This window comes from Oncorhynchus keta, chromosome 29 (assembly GCF_023373465.1).
Source record: "Oncorhynchus keta strain PuntledgeMale-10-30-2019 chromosome 29, Oket_V2, whole genome shotgun sequence".
NCBI classification, from domain to species: Eukaryota; Metazoa; Chordata; class Actinopteri; order Salmoniformes; family Salmonidae; genus Oncorhynchus; species Oncorhynchus keta.
In genome coordinates this window covers 29,831,087-29,844,409 of record NC_068449.1, presented here as the reverse complement: position 1 = coordinate 29,844,409, position 13,323 = coordinate 29,831,087, and the positions used below count along the sequence as shown (strand labels likewise).

The 13,323-nt window shown below is 41.9% G+C and overlaps 1 protein-coding gene across 1 annotated transcript in view; it reads right to left on the bottom strand.

Moving 5' to 3' along the window:
- Positions 1 to 12,548, bottom strand: part of LOC118362690 (ral GTPase-activating protein subunit alpha-1) — a 73,580-nt gene extending 61,032 nt beyond the window's left edge. The window contains 1 exon segment of the mRNA XM_035743232.2: positions 12,156 to 12,548. Coding sequence (XP_035599125.2) covers positions 12,156 to 12,261 — 106 coding nt within the window. The 5' untranslated portion in view covers positions 12,262 to 12,548.
- Positions 12,549 to 13,323: the final 775 nt, after the last annotated feature.

Genomic DNA, 13,323 nt, shown 5'->3' with positions numbered 1-13,323 from the left:
TGACTCAGGAGTTGAGAACCAATTTTTCTTGAGGACACATTTTGGAAACGCTCTCACTGGTGCCACATGCACAGACACATCAACAGGCTCCAAGAGCTCTTCTCTGACCTCTAAGGGATATATGGCTCATATCACACATAACTGATGGGACAGACTCTGAACTGAACAAGTTAATATGTGTAGGCTACCATTATAGTAACATTACACAGAGCTCAGACACTTCTACTAAACAACCGAACCCCAACGCCACTCTCTATGACAGTCTATCTCCATCCCTGCAACACCTCTCTGCGCATCCCATAACCAGCCTGCTGTCGCTTCCTCTGGGCCATAAGCCTTTCGTTCCTTCAGAGAAAAGCCAGGACAGACGGAGGTCCAGCTTGAAACGGGTGCAGGGCAAAGAACTAGAGGTTGACCGATTAATCGGAATGGCCGATTAATAAGGACCGATTTCAAGTTTTCATAACAATCGGAAATTGGTATTTTCGGGTGCCGATTTTTATTTTATTTTTATACCTTTATTTAACTAAACAAGTCAGTTAAGAACACATTCTTATTTTCAATGACGGCCTAGGAACGGTAGGTTAACTGCCGTGTTCAGGGACAGAATGACAGATTTTCACCTTGTCAGCTCGGGGGATCCAATCTTGCAACCTTACAGTTAACTAGTCCAACGCAATAACGACCTGCTTCTCTCTCGTTGCACTCCAAGGAGACTGCCTGTTACGCGAATGCAGTAAGCCAAGTTAAATTGCTAGCTAGCATTAAACTTATCTTATCACTGATAATCTCCCTCGACCTGGGGCTCCCCGCAAGATCTCACCCCGTGGGATCGAAATAATCACAAAAACGGTGAGCAAAAATCCCAGAACCACACAGGGGGACCTAGTGAATGACCTGCAGAGAGCTGGGACCAAAGTAACAAAGCCTACCATCAGTAACACACTACGCCGCAAGGAACTCAAATCCTGCAGTGCCAGACGTGTCCCCCTGCTTAAGCCAGTACATGTCCAGGCCCGTCTGAAGTTTGCTAGAGAGCATTTGGATGATCCAGAAGAAGATTGGGAGAATGTCATAGAGCTCCTCGATCGACCTATTTTTCCAACTTAATTGAGGAAAATAAGAACAATCCCAAATGTATTTTTGATACTGTCACAAAGCTAACTAGAAAGCAGTATTCCCCAGTGAGGATGGCTTTCATTTCAGCAGTAATAAATTCATGAACTTCTTTGAGGAAAAGATCATGATTATTAGAAAGAAATTTAAGGACTCTTTAAATCTAGGTATTCCTTCAAAGCTCAGTTGTCCTGAGTCTGCACAACTCTGCCAGGACCTAGGATCAAGAGAGACACTCAAGTGTTTTGGTACTATATTTCTTGACACAATGATGAAAATAATCATGGCCTCTAAACCTTCAAGCTGCATACTGGACCTTATTCCAACTAAACTACTGAAAGAGCTGCTTCCTGTGCTTGGCCCTCCTATGGCGAACATAATAAATGGCTCTCTATCCACTGGATGTGTATCAAACTCACTAAAAGTGTCAGTAATAAAGCCTCTCTTGAAAAAGCCAAACCTTGAGCCAGAAAATATAAAAAACTATCGGCCTATATGGAATCTTCCATTCCTCCCAAAATTTTTAGAAAAGGCTGTTGCGCAGCAACTCACTGCCTTCCTGAAGACAAACAATGTATACAAAATGCTTCAGTCTGGTTTTAGACCCCATCATAGCATTGAGACTGCACTTGTGAAGGTGGTAAATTACCTTTTAATGGCATCAGACCGAGGCCCTGGATCTGTCCTCGTGCTCCTAGACCTTAGTGCTGCTTTTGATACCATCGATCACCACATTCTTTTTGGAGAGATTGGAAACCCAAATTGGTCTACACGGACAAGTTCTTGCCTGGTTTAGATCTTAACTGTCGGAAAGATATCAGTTTGTCTCTGTGAAATCTCTGACAAATCAACTGTAAATTTCGGTGTTCCTCAAGGTTCTGTTTTAGGACCACTATTGTTTTCACTATATATTTTACCTCTTGGGGATGTCATTCGAAAACATAATCTTAACCTTCACTGCTATGCGGATGACACACAGCTGTACATTTCAATGAAACATGGTGAAGCCCCAAAATTGCCCTCGCTGGAAGCCTGTGTTTCAGACATAAGGAAGTGGATGGCTGCAAATTTCTACTTTTAAACTCGGACAAAACGGAGATGCTTGTTCTAGGTCCCAAGAAAAATAGATCTTCTGTTGAATCTGGCAATTAATCTTGATGGTTCTACAGTCACCTCAAATAAAACTGTGAAGGACCTCAGCGTTACTCTGGACCCTGATCTCTTTTGACGAACGTCCTATTTCAAGGACAGCTTTTTTCCATCTACGTAACATTGCAAAAATCAGAAATTTTCTATACAAAAATTATGCAGGAAAATTAATCCATGCTTTTGTTACTTCTTGGTTAGACTACTGCAATGCTCTACTTTCCGGCTACCCGGATAAAGCACTAAATATACTTCAGTTAGTGCTAAATACGGCTGCTAGAATCCTGACTAGAACCCAAAAATTTGATCATATTACTCCAATGCTAGCCTCCCTACAATGGCTTCCTATCAAGGCAAGGGCTGATTTCAAGGTTTTACTGCTAACCTACAAAGCATTCCATGGGCTTGCTCCTACCCATCTTTCTGATTTGGTCCTGCCGTAACCTACCTACACGTACGCTACGGTCACAAGACGCAGGCCTCCTAATTGTACCTAGAATTTCTAAGCAAACAGCTGGAGGCAGGGCTTTCTCCTATAGAGCTCACATTTTATGGAATGGTCCGTCTACCCATGTGAGAGATGGAGACTCGGTCTCAACCTTTGAGTCTTTATTAAAGACTTATCTCTTCAGTAGGTCCTATTTTTTATATTTCACCTTTATTTAACCAGGTAGGCAAGTTGAGAACAAGTTCTCATTTACAATTGCGACCTGGCCAAGATAAAGCAAAGCAGTTTGACACATACAACGACACAGAGTTACACATGGAGTAAAACAAACATACAGTTAATAATACAGTATAAACAAGTCTATATACGATGTGAGCAAATGAGGTGAGATAAGTGAGGTAAAGGCAAAAAAAGGCCATGGTGGCAAAGTAAATACAATATAGCAAGTAAAACACTGGAATGGTAGATTTGCAGTGGAAGAATGTGCAAAGTAGAAATAAAAATAATGGGGTGCAAAGGAGCTAAATAAATAAATAAATAAATAAAATTAATACAGTAGGGAAAGAGGTAGTTGTTTGGGCTAAATTATAGGTGGGCTATGTACAGGTGCAGTAATCTGTGAGCTGCTCTGACAGTTGGTGCTTAAAGCTAGTGAGGGAGATAAGTGTTTCCAGTTTCAGAGGTTTTGTAGTTCGTTCCAGTCATTGGCAGCAGAGAACTGGAAGGAGAGGCGGCCAAAGAAGAATTGGTTTTGGGGGTGACCAGAGAGATATACCTGCTGGAGTGCGTGCTACAGGTGGGTGATGCTATGGTGACCAGCGAGCTGAGATAAGGGTAGTCTGGCCCAGGAGTGTGAAGGTGAACAGAAAGGCACTGGAGCAACGAATCGCCCTTACTGTCTCTGCCTGGCCGGTTCCCCTCTCTCCACTGGGATTCTCTTCCTCTAACCCTATTACAGGGGCTGAGTCACTGGCTTACTGGTGCTTTTCCATGCCGTCCCTAGGAGGGGTGCGTCACTTGAGTGGGTTGAGTCACTGACGGTCTTCCTGTCTGGGTTGGCACCCCCTCGGGGTGTGCCGTGGCAGAGATCTTTGTGGGCGATACTCGGCCTCGTCTCAGGATGGTAAGTTGGTGGTTGAAGATATCCCTCTCGTGGTGTGGGGGCTGTGCTTTGGCAAAGTGGGTAGGGTTATATCCTACCTGATTGGCCCTGTCCGGGGGTATCATTGGATGGGGCCACAGTGTCTCCTGACCCCTCCTGTCTCAGCCTCCAGTATTTATGCTGCAGTAGTGTGTGTGACGGGGGGATAGGGTCAGTCTGTTATATCTGGAGTATTTCCCCTGTCTTATCCTGTGTCCTGTGTGAATTTAAGTATGCTCTCTCTAATTCTCTCTTTCTTTCTTTCTCTCTCGGAGGACCTGAGCCCTTGGACCATGCCTCAGGACTACCTGGCATGATGACTCCTTGTTGTCCCCAGTCCACCTGGCCGTGCTGCTGCTCCAGTTACAACTGTTCTGCCTGCGGCTATGGAACCCTGACCTGTTCACTGTGATTACTATTATTTGACCATGCTGGTCATTTATGAACATTTGAACATCTTGGCCATGTTCTGTTATAGTCTCCACCCGGCACAGCCAGAAGCGGACTGGCCACCCCTCAGCCTGGTTCCTCTCTAGGTTTCTTCCTAGGTTTTGGCCTTTCTAGGGAGTTTTTCCTGGCCACCGTGCTTCTACACCTGCATTGCTTGCTGTTTGGGGTTTTAGGCTGGGTTTAAATACATTTGGTTTGACTTGATTTAAAACGGATCCCCGCTCTCAAAATCCAGCTTCCTCAGCTGGCCCAGTTGTGTGCCAGAACTGTTCCGCCCTGAACAATAGCCAAGCTTGGGGAAGGAAGGGGACATGTTCTTGTTGACTTTCTCTGCTGAGATAGCAACAGGCAGAACCACTATTCCACCTCCAAAATAGAACACACGGAAGAGAAAAGTCTCCTTATCAGATAGGCTAGTGACTGCATCTAAAATGGCACCCTATTCATAACTTTTGACCTAGAACTCTGGTCAAAAGTAGTGCACAATAGGGAATAGTGTGCCATTTGGGAAGCACACAGTTTGTGGAAGAGAGAAGCGTCAGGCACTCAGAACACTTAGGAGAGACTAATGGCCCGCTCTCTCCTTCTCTCTCCCTGGTCATGTTTACATGAAGAATGTAGTCAGCAGCACTAAGCTATGCCAAGCCTTTGTCTATAGCACAGATATACTACTGTGATTAGGAACATTGACTCGGTCCAACCATACACATTGTCTGTCGGGATTTGTTCTTTTGACATGGTGGTAGTACTAGTACCATGGGCCATTCAAACCTAAATGATGCATTCAGACCAGTGCCTGGCTCCGACACAACACTATGGCTGCACCCAAATGTCCCCCTATTGCCTATACAGTGAACTACTTTGACCAGAGGCCATATGGTTCTGCACTGTATAGGGAATAGGGTGACATTTGGGACACAGATTATGGTAGTTACATATACAACAGAAGAGGGCCCGGCCCCAATTTGTTTTATGAAATAGCAAAACTTCAAGATATCCTAATAATAATAATAATCTTGAGCTCATTGGATTGTTTGTTATAGCCTCAATTTGGTAGCGTGATGTCCACTGTTGTCTAGAGCTGCTGGCTGATAGGCTAATAGAATTAAACAGCATCTGACTGTATATAAAAGGCAATAAAGGACAGGGCATTGACTTCACATTATCAACTCCTCATTCCCAAAGACACAGACAGGCAGATGCTGTTCTGAGTTAGGCTACCACTTGCAAGTTACCATAATGTTTAGCCTACTGCTGCTTGAAATTATCGACATTTGATAACTAGCCCCTCACCCCTCTATTAGTTTCTTTCTATTGAAGATTTTGGTTAAAGGAACTGTCCTGTTAAAATCTCACTTTTATGTTGTTGACTCATCCCATACGCATGTGGCCAAAGCATGAATTCGAGAACAAAAAAAAAAACACTTAAAAGTTCCCCACCTCAAATTTGTATCTCAAACAGAGAGATTCTAAAAAAGCTTGCTATTTCCTAAAAGGATGATGTCATCCTCCTGAAGAGGATGCAGTCTGATTAGCAGTCCACTTGCAAAAATATTTTCAATGACCGATATACACCCTAACCATTCCAACACAGAAAAACACATTTTTAAACATAGTTAATTGCAATATTTTGGAAGGAAAACAATTTCACTCACATTGTTATTTATTGTAGGTTCATATTTCATAGAAATCAGGAAACGCTGGACAGTTACTTTAAAGAAGCCCTGGATGTGGATTAAGCTACAGGAAACACTGACATAGGTTACACATTGTGTGGCGTCATGCCCGAAGCTTGCGCTCTGTTGCTCAGCTGCCATTATGGTCAGGTAGCCACGCTTCTCTCTATTAGGCCGAGCCTATATCCTCAACATGATTGCGTGATTCTTATCTGGGCCTGAAATTCCCCATGGATAGTGTGCGTGTCAGGGCACACAAATCCCACTCTCCAGAGTGCAGTTCCTAGCCTACTCCCTCCTCCTTGGCAAACTGAAGCCACTGAAGGTGTACACTGTGTGCAGCACAAAAAAATAAAAAATAATAATCAGGGAACAATACCTCTACTTTCTAAATAAAATGTGCATTTACAGTTACCTAGCTAAAGCACAGCACTCAAGTCATGTCTTTAGACTGTCACGATTAACGTATTTTTGCTAGATACTACAGTTGTGATATTAGCCTTTAGTTTTACATGAATTAACCTACACAATGTTTTCTTAATTCATCAACAACCAATAAGATGAAACGCTAGGCCGAACATCTCATTTAAAACATTACATTATTACACAGCATGTGGCTGTTGTTTCTCAGCAGCACACACGCCTCTCCAACCTCTGCTATTGGCACAGCAGCACAGTTACACGATGACATTCTGTGCTCCCACAGTAGTTGCTGTACTGGGGGACAATGGAAACAGGAAACCTGGTAACGGCATTGAACACAATAGAGGAAATGGGTTCATGAGATGGAACTGCAATGTTTCACTCACCAGTCACAATGCCATGAAGCTTTCATCATTTTCAGAGCTACTGCAAAACCAACATCATTCAACCATCTACTCATTTCCACTCAAGAGCATATCAAAAAAGGCCTTGCAACATGCCATGCAACAAAGGGGATTGTGGCTTTAAAATCAGGACCCTTTGAGAATATAGTATTGCAATTCCACGATAAGAGTGATTCTGGGACTTGAGCTGTGTTTGAATACTCATACTAACTGCACTAACTGTTCTATTTGTGACGTGGATTGAGTACATGGTATGCTTATTGATCATAGTATGTCAAAAGTTCCCGGATGCCATACTAAATTAGTCAAAATATGAAGTATACACGCAGGCTTCACATTGTTTTTAGATTTGAAGAAATTGGTGGAAAATATGCAGCCGAAGAACAACAAGAGTAGATATAATTACTTAAAGCAATGAATTTGTGACAAATGTTAAGAAAATATTAAGTAATGTAATGACGTTATGTTGGCTTACAATTTGTTTGCAACTTCGTCTTTACGAACCACATAACATATCATTACAGCAGTATGTACCGTTTGCTAGCTAGCTACCTCATTGGCTACTTATACATCAAACTTGCCAGTATATTAACTATAGGCAAACTAACTACTTAACGTTTATTGACTTGATTATTCCTATCATTCTTAGCTTAGCTAAATGGTATAATCTTTGTGCGTTCTCAATGGACATTCGGGTGCTTTCGTAAATTCATTCTGGCTATCTACTCCGATTTCAGAGCACACGTCTGAGTACAAGAGCGCAGAATAATTCATTTACAAGCGCTCAACACCCGTTGAATATGGCTGGGGTCAGTAAACTTCGCCAAAAGGAATAATGAAATGGTTGCAAGCAGCACAGTTACAGTCATCAACGCTCTGGCTAACATGAAAACTGCTTAACTAGCTCTGCTAGGGCGAGTAACATGATCAGAGTGTTCCCATTGTGTTCTCATTGTGTCCCTCCTGATTCCTGCTTACAAGCAAAATTAAAGCAGGAAGCACCAGTGACTCAGTCTATAAAAAAAGTGGTCAGATGAAACAGATGCTAAACCACAGGACTGTTTTGCTAGCACAGGCTGGAATATGTTCCGCGATTCTTCCGATGTCATTGAGGAGTACACCACATCAGTCATTGGCTTAATCAATAAGTGAATCATTGACGTCGTCCCCACAGTGACTGTACGTACATACCCAAACCAGAAGCCATGGATTACAGGCAACATTCACACTGAACTAAAGGGCAGAGCTGCCGACGAACCATCAACCAGGCAAAGTGTCAATACAGGAATAAGATCGAATCGTACTACACTGGCTCCGACGCTTGTCGGATGTGGCAGGGATTGCAAACTATTACAGACGACAAGGGGAAGCACAGCCGAGAGCTGCCCAGTGACACAAGCATACCAGACAAGCTAAATAACTTATATGCTCGCTTTGAGGCAAGTAACACTGAAACATACATGAGAGCATCAGCTGTTCTGGACAACCGTGTGATCACGCTCTCTGCAGTTGATGTGAGTAAGACCTTTAAACAGGTCAACATTCCAAGGCCGCAGGGCGACGGATTACCAGGACATGTACTCCGAGCATGCGCTGACCAACTAGCAAGTGTCTTCACTGACATTTTCAACCTCTCACTGTCTGAGTCCGTAATACCAACATGTTTTAAGCAGACCACCATAGTGCCTGTGCCCAAGAACACTAAGGTAACCTGCCTAAATGACTACCGACCCATAGCACTCACATCTGTAACCATGAAGTGCTTTGAAAGGCTGGTCATGGCTCACAACACCATTATCCCAGAAACCCTAGACCCACTCCAATTTGCATACCTCCCAAACAGATGATGCAATCTCTATTGCACTCCACACTGCCCTTTCCCACCTGGACAAAAGGAACACCTATGCGAGAATGCTGTTAATAACTGACTACAGCTCAACACCATAGTGCCCTCAAAGCTCATCACTGAGCTAAAGGCCATGGGACTAAACACCTCCTTCTGCAACTGGATCCTGGACTTCCTGACGGGCCGCCCCAGGTGGTAAGGGTAGGTAACAACTGGGTCGACCAATTAATTGGAATGGCCGATTAATTAGAGCCGATTTCAAGTTCATATAACAACCGGAAATTGGTATTTTTGGGCGCCGATTTATTTATTTTTATCTTATACCTTTATTTAACTAGGCAAGTCAGTTAAGAACACATTCTTATTTTCAATGATGGCCTAGGAACGGTGGGCTAACTGCCTTGTTCAGGGACAGAATGACAGATTTTCACCTTGTCAGCTCAATCGTTGGACGACTGTACCTAACCATAAACACCAATGTCTTTCATAAAATGAATACACAGAAGTATATATTTTTAAACCTGCATATTTAGCTAAAAGAAATCCAGGTTAGCAGGCAATATTAACTAGGTGAAATTGTGTCACTTCTCTTGCGTTCATTGCACACAGAGTCAGGGTATATGCAACAGTTTGGGCAGCCTGGCTCATTGCGAACTAATTTGCCAGAATTTAATGTAATTATGACATAACATTGAAGGTTGTGCAATGTAACAAGAACATTTAGACCGATAAAATACCGAACGGTTCCGTATTTCACTGAAATAATAAATGTTTTGTTTTGGAAATGATAGTTTCCGGATTCGACTATATTAATAACCAAAGGCTCGTATTTCTGTGTGTTATTATGTTATAATTAAATCTATGATTTGATAGAGCAGTCTGACTGAACGATGGTAGGCAGCAGCAGGCTCGTAAGCATTCATTTAAACAGCAATTTCGTGTGTTTTGCCAGCAGCTCTTCGCAAGCACAGCGCTGTTTTTGACTTCAAGCCTATCAGCCTAATGGCTGGTGTAACCAATGTGAAATGGCGAGCTAGTTAGGGGGGTGCGCGCTAATAGCGTTTCAAATGTCACTCGCTCTGAGACTTGGGAGTAGTTATTCCTCTTGCTCTGCAAGGGCCACGGCTTTTGTGGACCGATGGGTAACGCTGCTTCGAGTGTGGCTGTTGTCGATGTGTTCCTGGTTTGAGCCCAGGTAGGGGCGAGGAGAGGGACGGAAGCTATACTGTTACACTGGCAATACTATAGTGCCTATAAGAACGTCCAATAGTCAAAGGTATATGAAATACAAATGGTAGAGAGAGAAATAGTCCTATAAATACTATATTAACTACAACCTAAAACCTCTTACCTTGGAATAATGAAGTTTCACTTTAAAAGGAACCACCAACTTTGATGTTCTCATGTTCTGAGCAAAGAACTTAAACATTAGCTTTTTTACATGGCACATATTGCACTTTTACTTCTCCAACACTTGGTTTTTGCATTATTTAAACCAAATTGAACGCGTTTCATTATTTATGGCTAAATAGGCTAAATAGATTTTTATTGATGTATTATATTAAGTTAAAATAAGTGTTCATTCAGTATTGTTGTAATTGTCATTATTTCAAATAAATAAAAATAACAATTGACCGATTAATCGGTATCGGCTTTTTTTGGTCCCCCAATAATCAGTATCGGTGTTGAAAAATCATAAATCGGTCGACTGCTAGTATATACTCATTAAGTATGTAGTACACAGTATGTTAGCATGGGTATACGAACACAGCTTCAGACTTTTCACCTTAAAATGCATACCAAACAAAAACCTGATTATGCTGTTGGTGCCATCATATGCTAAACCAAACTTTTGATCTGCACTGTTCAAGTAAATGCGTTCAAGTAAAATTGTGTGGAAATTGTTGAAAGTAGTCCTTGTGCATAGAATTGTATGGTTTGTTTAACTTTGTAATCATTGGTTTTTGTTCGACAGCATCACTGTTACCGTGGAATTGCCCAGGTGGATTCTGCACTCTCGAATACTCATACTAGCTGTGTTCGAATACTCATACTAACAGCACTATGAAGTATGAGTATGCAGTATGATTACAGGTCATGGACATACAGGTATGGATATATGCAAAAAGTTCCCAGATTTCACACTATATTTGCCAAAATACGAAGTATACAAGCAGTGGAAACTATTTCCTTGCAGCAGTCACCAACGCTCTAGATAACACGAAAACAGCCTAACCAGCTCTGCTTGGCCAAGTAAAATGGTCAGAGAGAGGTGTTCTCTCATTTGTGTCTGGAAGTAGCTGGCAAGCTAGCCAACTTTAGCAAGTCAGCTTGGATGTTTGACTGCAGTTGTGGGGTCAGGATGCTCAGCTCAACCCTACTCCTTGTCCAGAACGGGCAGTGCTCGCTCTGAACGGTCTGAACGTATGAACGGACAACCTGACAACTCTCTGAATTTACAAACACACAAAGTCGTAAGATGTCTAACAAGTAATTTATTATGCTAACCATCTAGCAAGAGGTTGCATAACAACAGCATCAACATCTGGACGACAGGTGAAGTGCTAGTATGCTCAACTGAAAGAATACAATTAGTTTAGCATGTGCTTCATCTGACCACTTTTTTACAGACACTGTCACTTCCTATGGGGATGCTTTTCCCACAGCAGGGACAGAGACTGGTAAGGATAAAGGGAACAAAATGAATGGAACCAAATGCAGGCAAATCCTCAATGAGAACCTGCTTCAGAATGCAAACAACCTAAGACTGGGGCAAAGATTGAAGTTCCAACAGGACAATGACCCCAAGCTTACAGCCAACGCAACGCTGGAATGGCTTCAGAACTAGAAGTCCTTGAGTGGCCGAGCCAAAACCCAGACTTGAATCCCATTGAAAGTTCGAACATTTCTAAAAACATGCTTTCACTTATCCATTATGGGGTAGTGTGTAGATGGTTAAGATTTTTTTTTTAATACATTTTGAATTCAGGCTGTAACAACAAAATGTGGAATAAGTCAAGGGGTATTAATCATTTCTGAAGGCACTGTATGTCCCATCTTTAGTCCACAAATAGAGAATAAGACAAGTGGCAAAACAGAAATCAAGGACTGCTGACAAATGTGATTAACGTATATCAAAACATGGATGACGTCTCGATTTCTTTGCAGAAAAGAATAGATATGGACCATCCTAAACCACTGATTACAATCGGTATGCAACCATATTGTTTTGACATAACTTGTACTGTTTGCCACACATTTCAGCACAGCAAATTCATTTCAAGCGTTGCAATACAATAAAATATGATATTATATAATGGCTAGCTACAACTGTACGCTTCCAATCTGTCCAATGATGGGAGTAGAAACAAGCCAATGCATGTTAGCTACTCTGCATCAACAGAAAAAGTCGCGAGCTCGCTTCGGTCGCTTTGATTTAGCTGTAGCATCAAGCTACTGTATAGCCTAGCTAGCTAGTCGACCAAAATGTCTCATTTCGACTTACCACTAACAATCCGCAAGTGTTTCAGACGTGTCAGGACATCTTTTTTTGGATCCAACACTTTCTGTGTAGATTTTTTGACGTCCCCATGAGGCTTTTTGGAAAACATTCCGAAAGCAGGAGACGAAAGAATTTGTAGGGAGCAAGCCCCTTCTAATCTTCTTCAAACGATAGCTAACCACAAGTGAGCTGTGGGACCGTTGTCATTTGATGTAACGTTACTGCGACCTAACAGTCTTATGGACGATAAAATGTATATAAATAGATAAAATTAGTTGAGAGGTGTGCATTTCCCAGACGAAAAGCGTATGTAAAATGTTGCTACCCTCTCCGTAACCCAACCAACACACCTCTCCGCAAAATCTCAAAACATGGCGGAGTTTGAGATATGAAAAACAAGGTAATGGAAATCAGAGCAATTCAACTACGTTATAGGGTAGTGAAATAATGTAGTGGCTGGTTTGATTCATTAAAACATTGTACATGACATTCAGAACCTAATAAATGGCATTATGTTGCCCAAGCAAGAAAGCAATCTATAATTGTAATTTCAAAGACCACTCAATTAAAACGCTAAAGTTTCACATTATATGGAAAATTGAATCGATGGCTTTTTCTTCAAGTGTTTATCATGTTGATCTGTCAGACTTCTGTCTGTGTTCTGTCTAACAAGAGGCAGAGGGAGATCTGTGTCTCAGAGAGAGATATATTATATATTTCACTTGCTTTGGCAATGTTAACATATGTTTCCCATGCCAATAAAGCCCTTGAATTAATTGAATTCAGAGAGAGAGAGTTGTTGCTTTCATATTTTTATGTGTATCATTCCGCTTTGACAACATTGACCGTCATTCATGCCATTAAAGCATATTGAATTTGATAGAGGAAGAGTGACCAAAGTGGTGCCAAAAGCTTGACAGTGGAGGCAACAGTAATTAGGAGGTGAGGGAGTGGATGGAAGAGGGTCCCTGACTCCCTTTCTCCAAATGCACTGATTTGATTGGAACTGGACAGGTAACAGCACATTACTGAAGCCATGCAACACATTGCTTTCCCTGTTCTGTGATTTCAGTGGTGATCTGAAAGCTAATTTAGCAAAGTGAAAGTGTAACTAGATATTTACTTATATCAGGTTTCGCGTAGGCTTGAATTATCAGCATATTAATAGAAA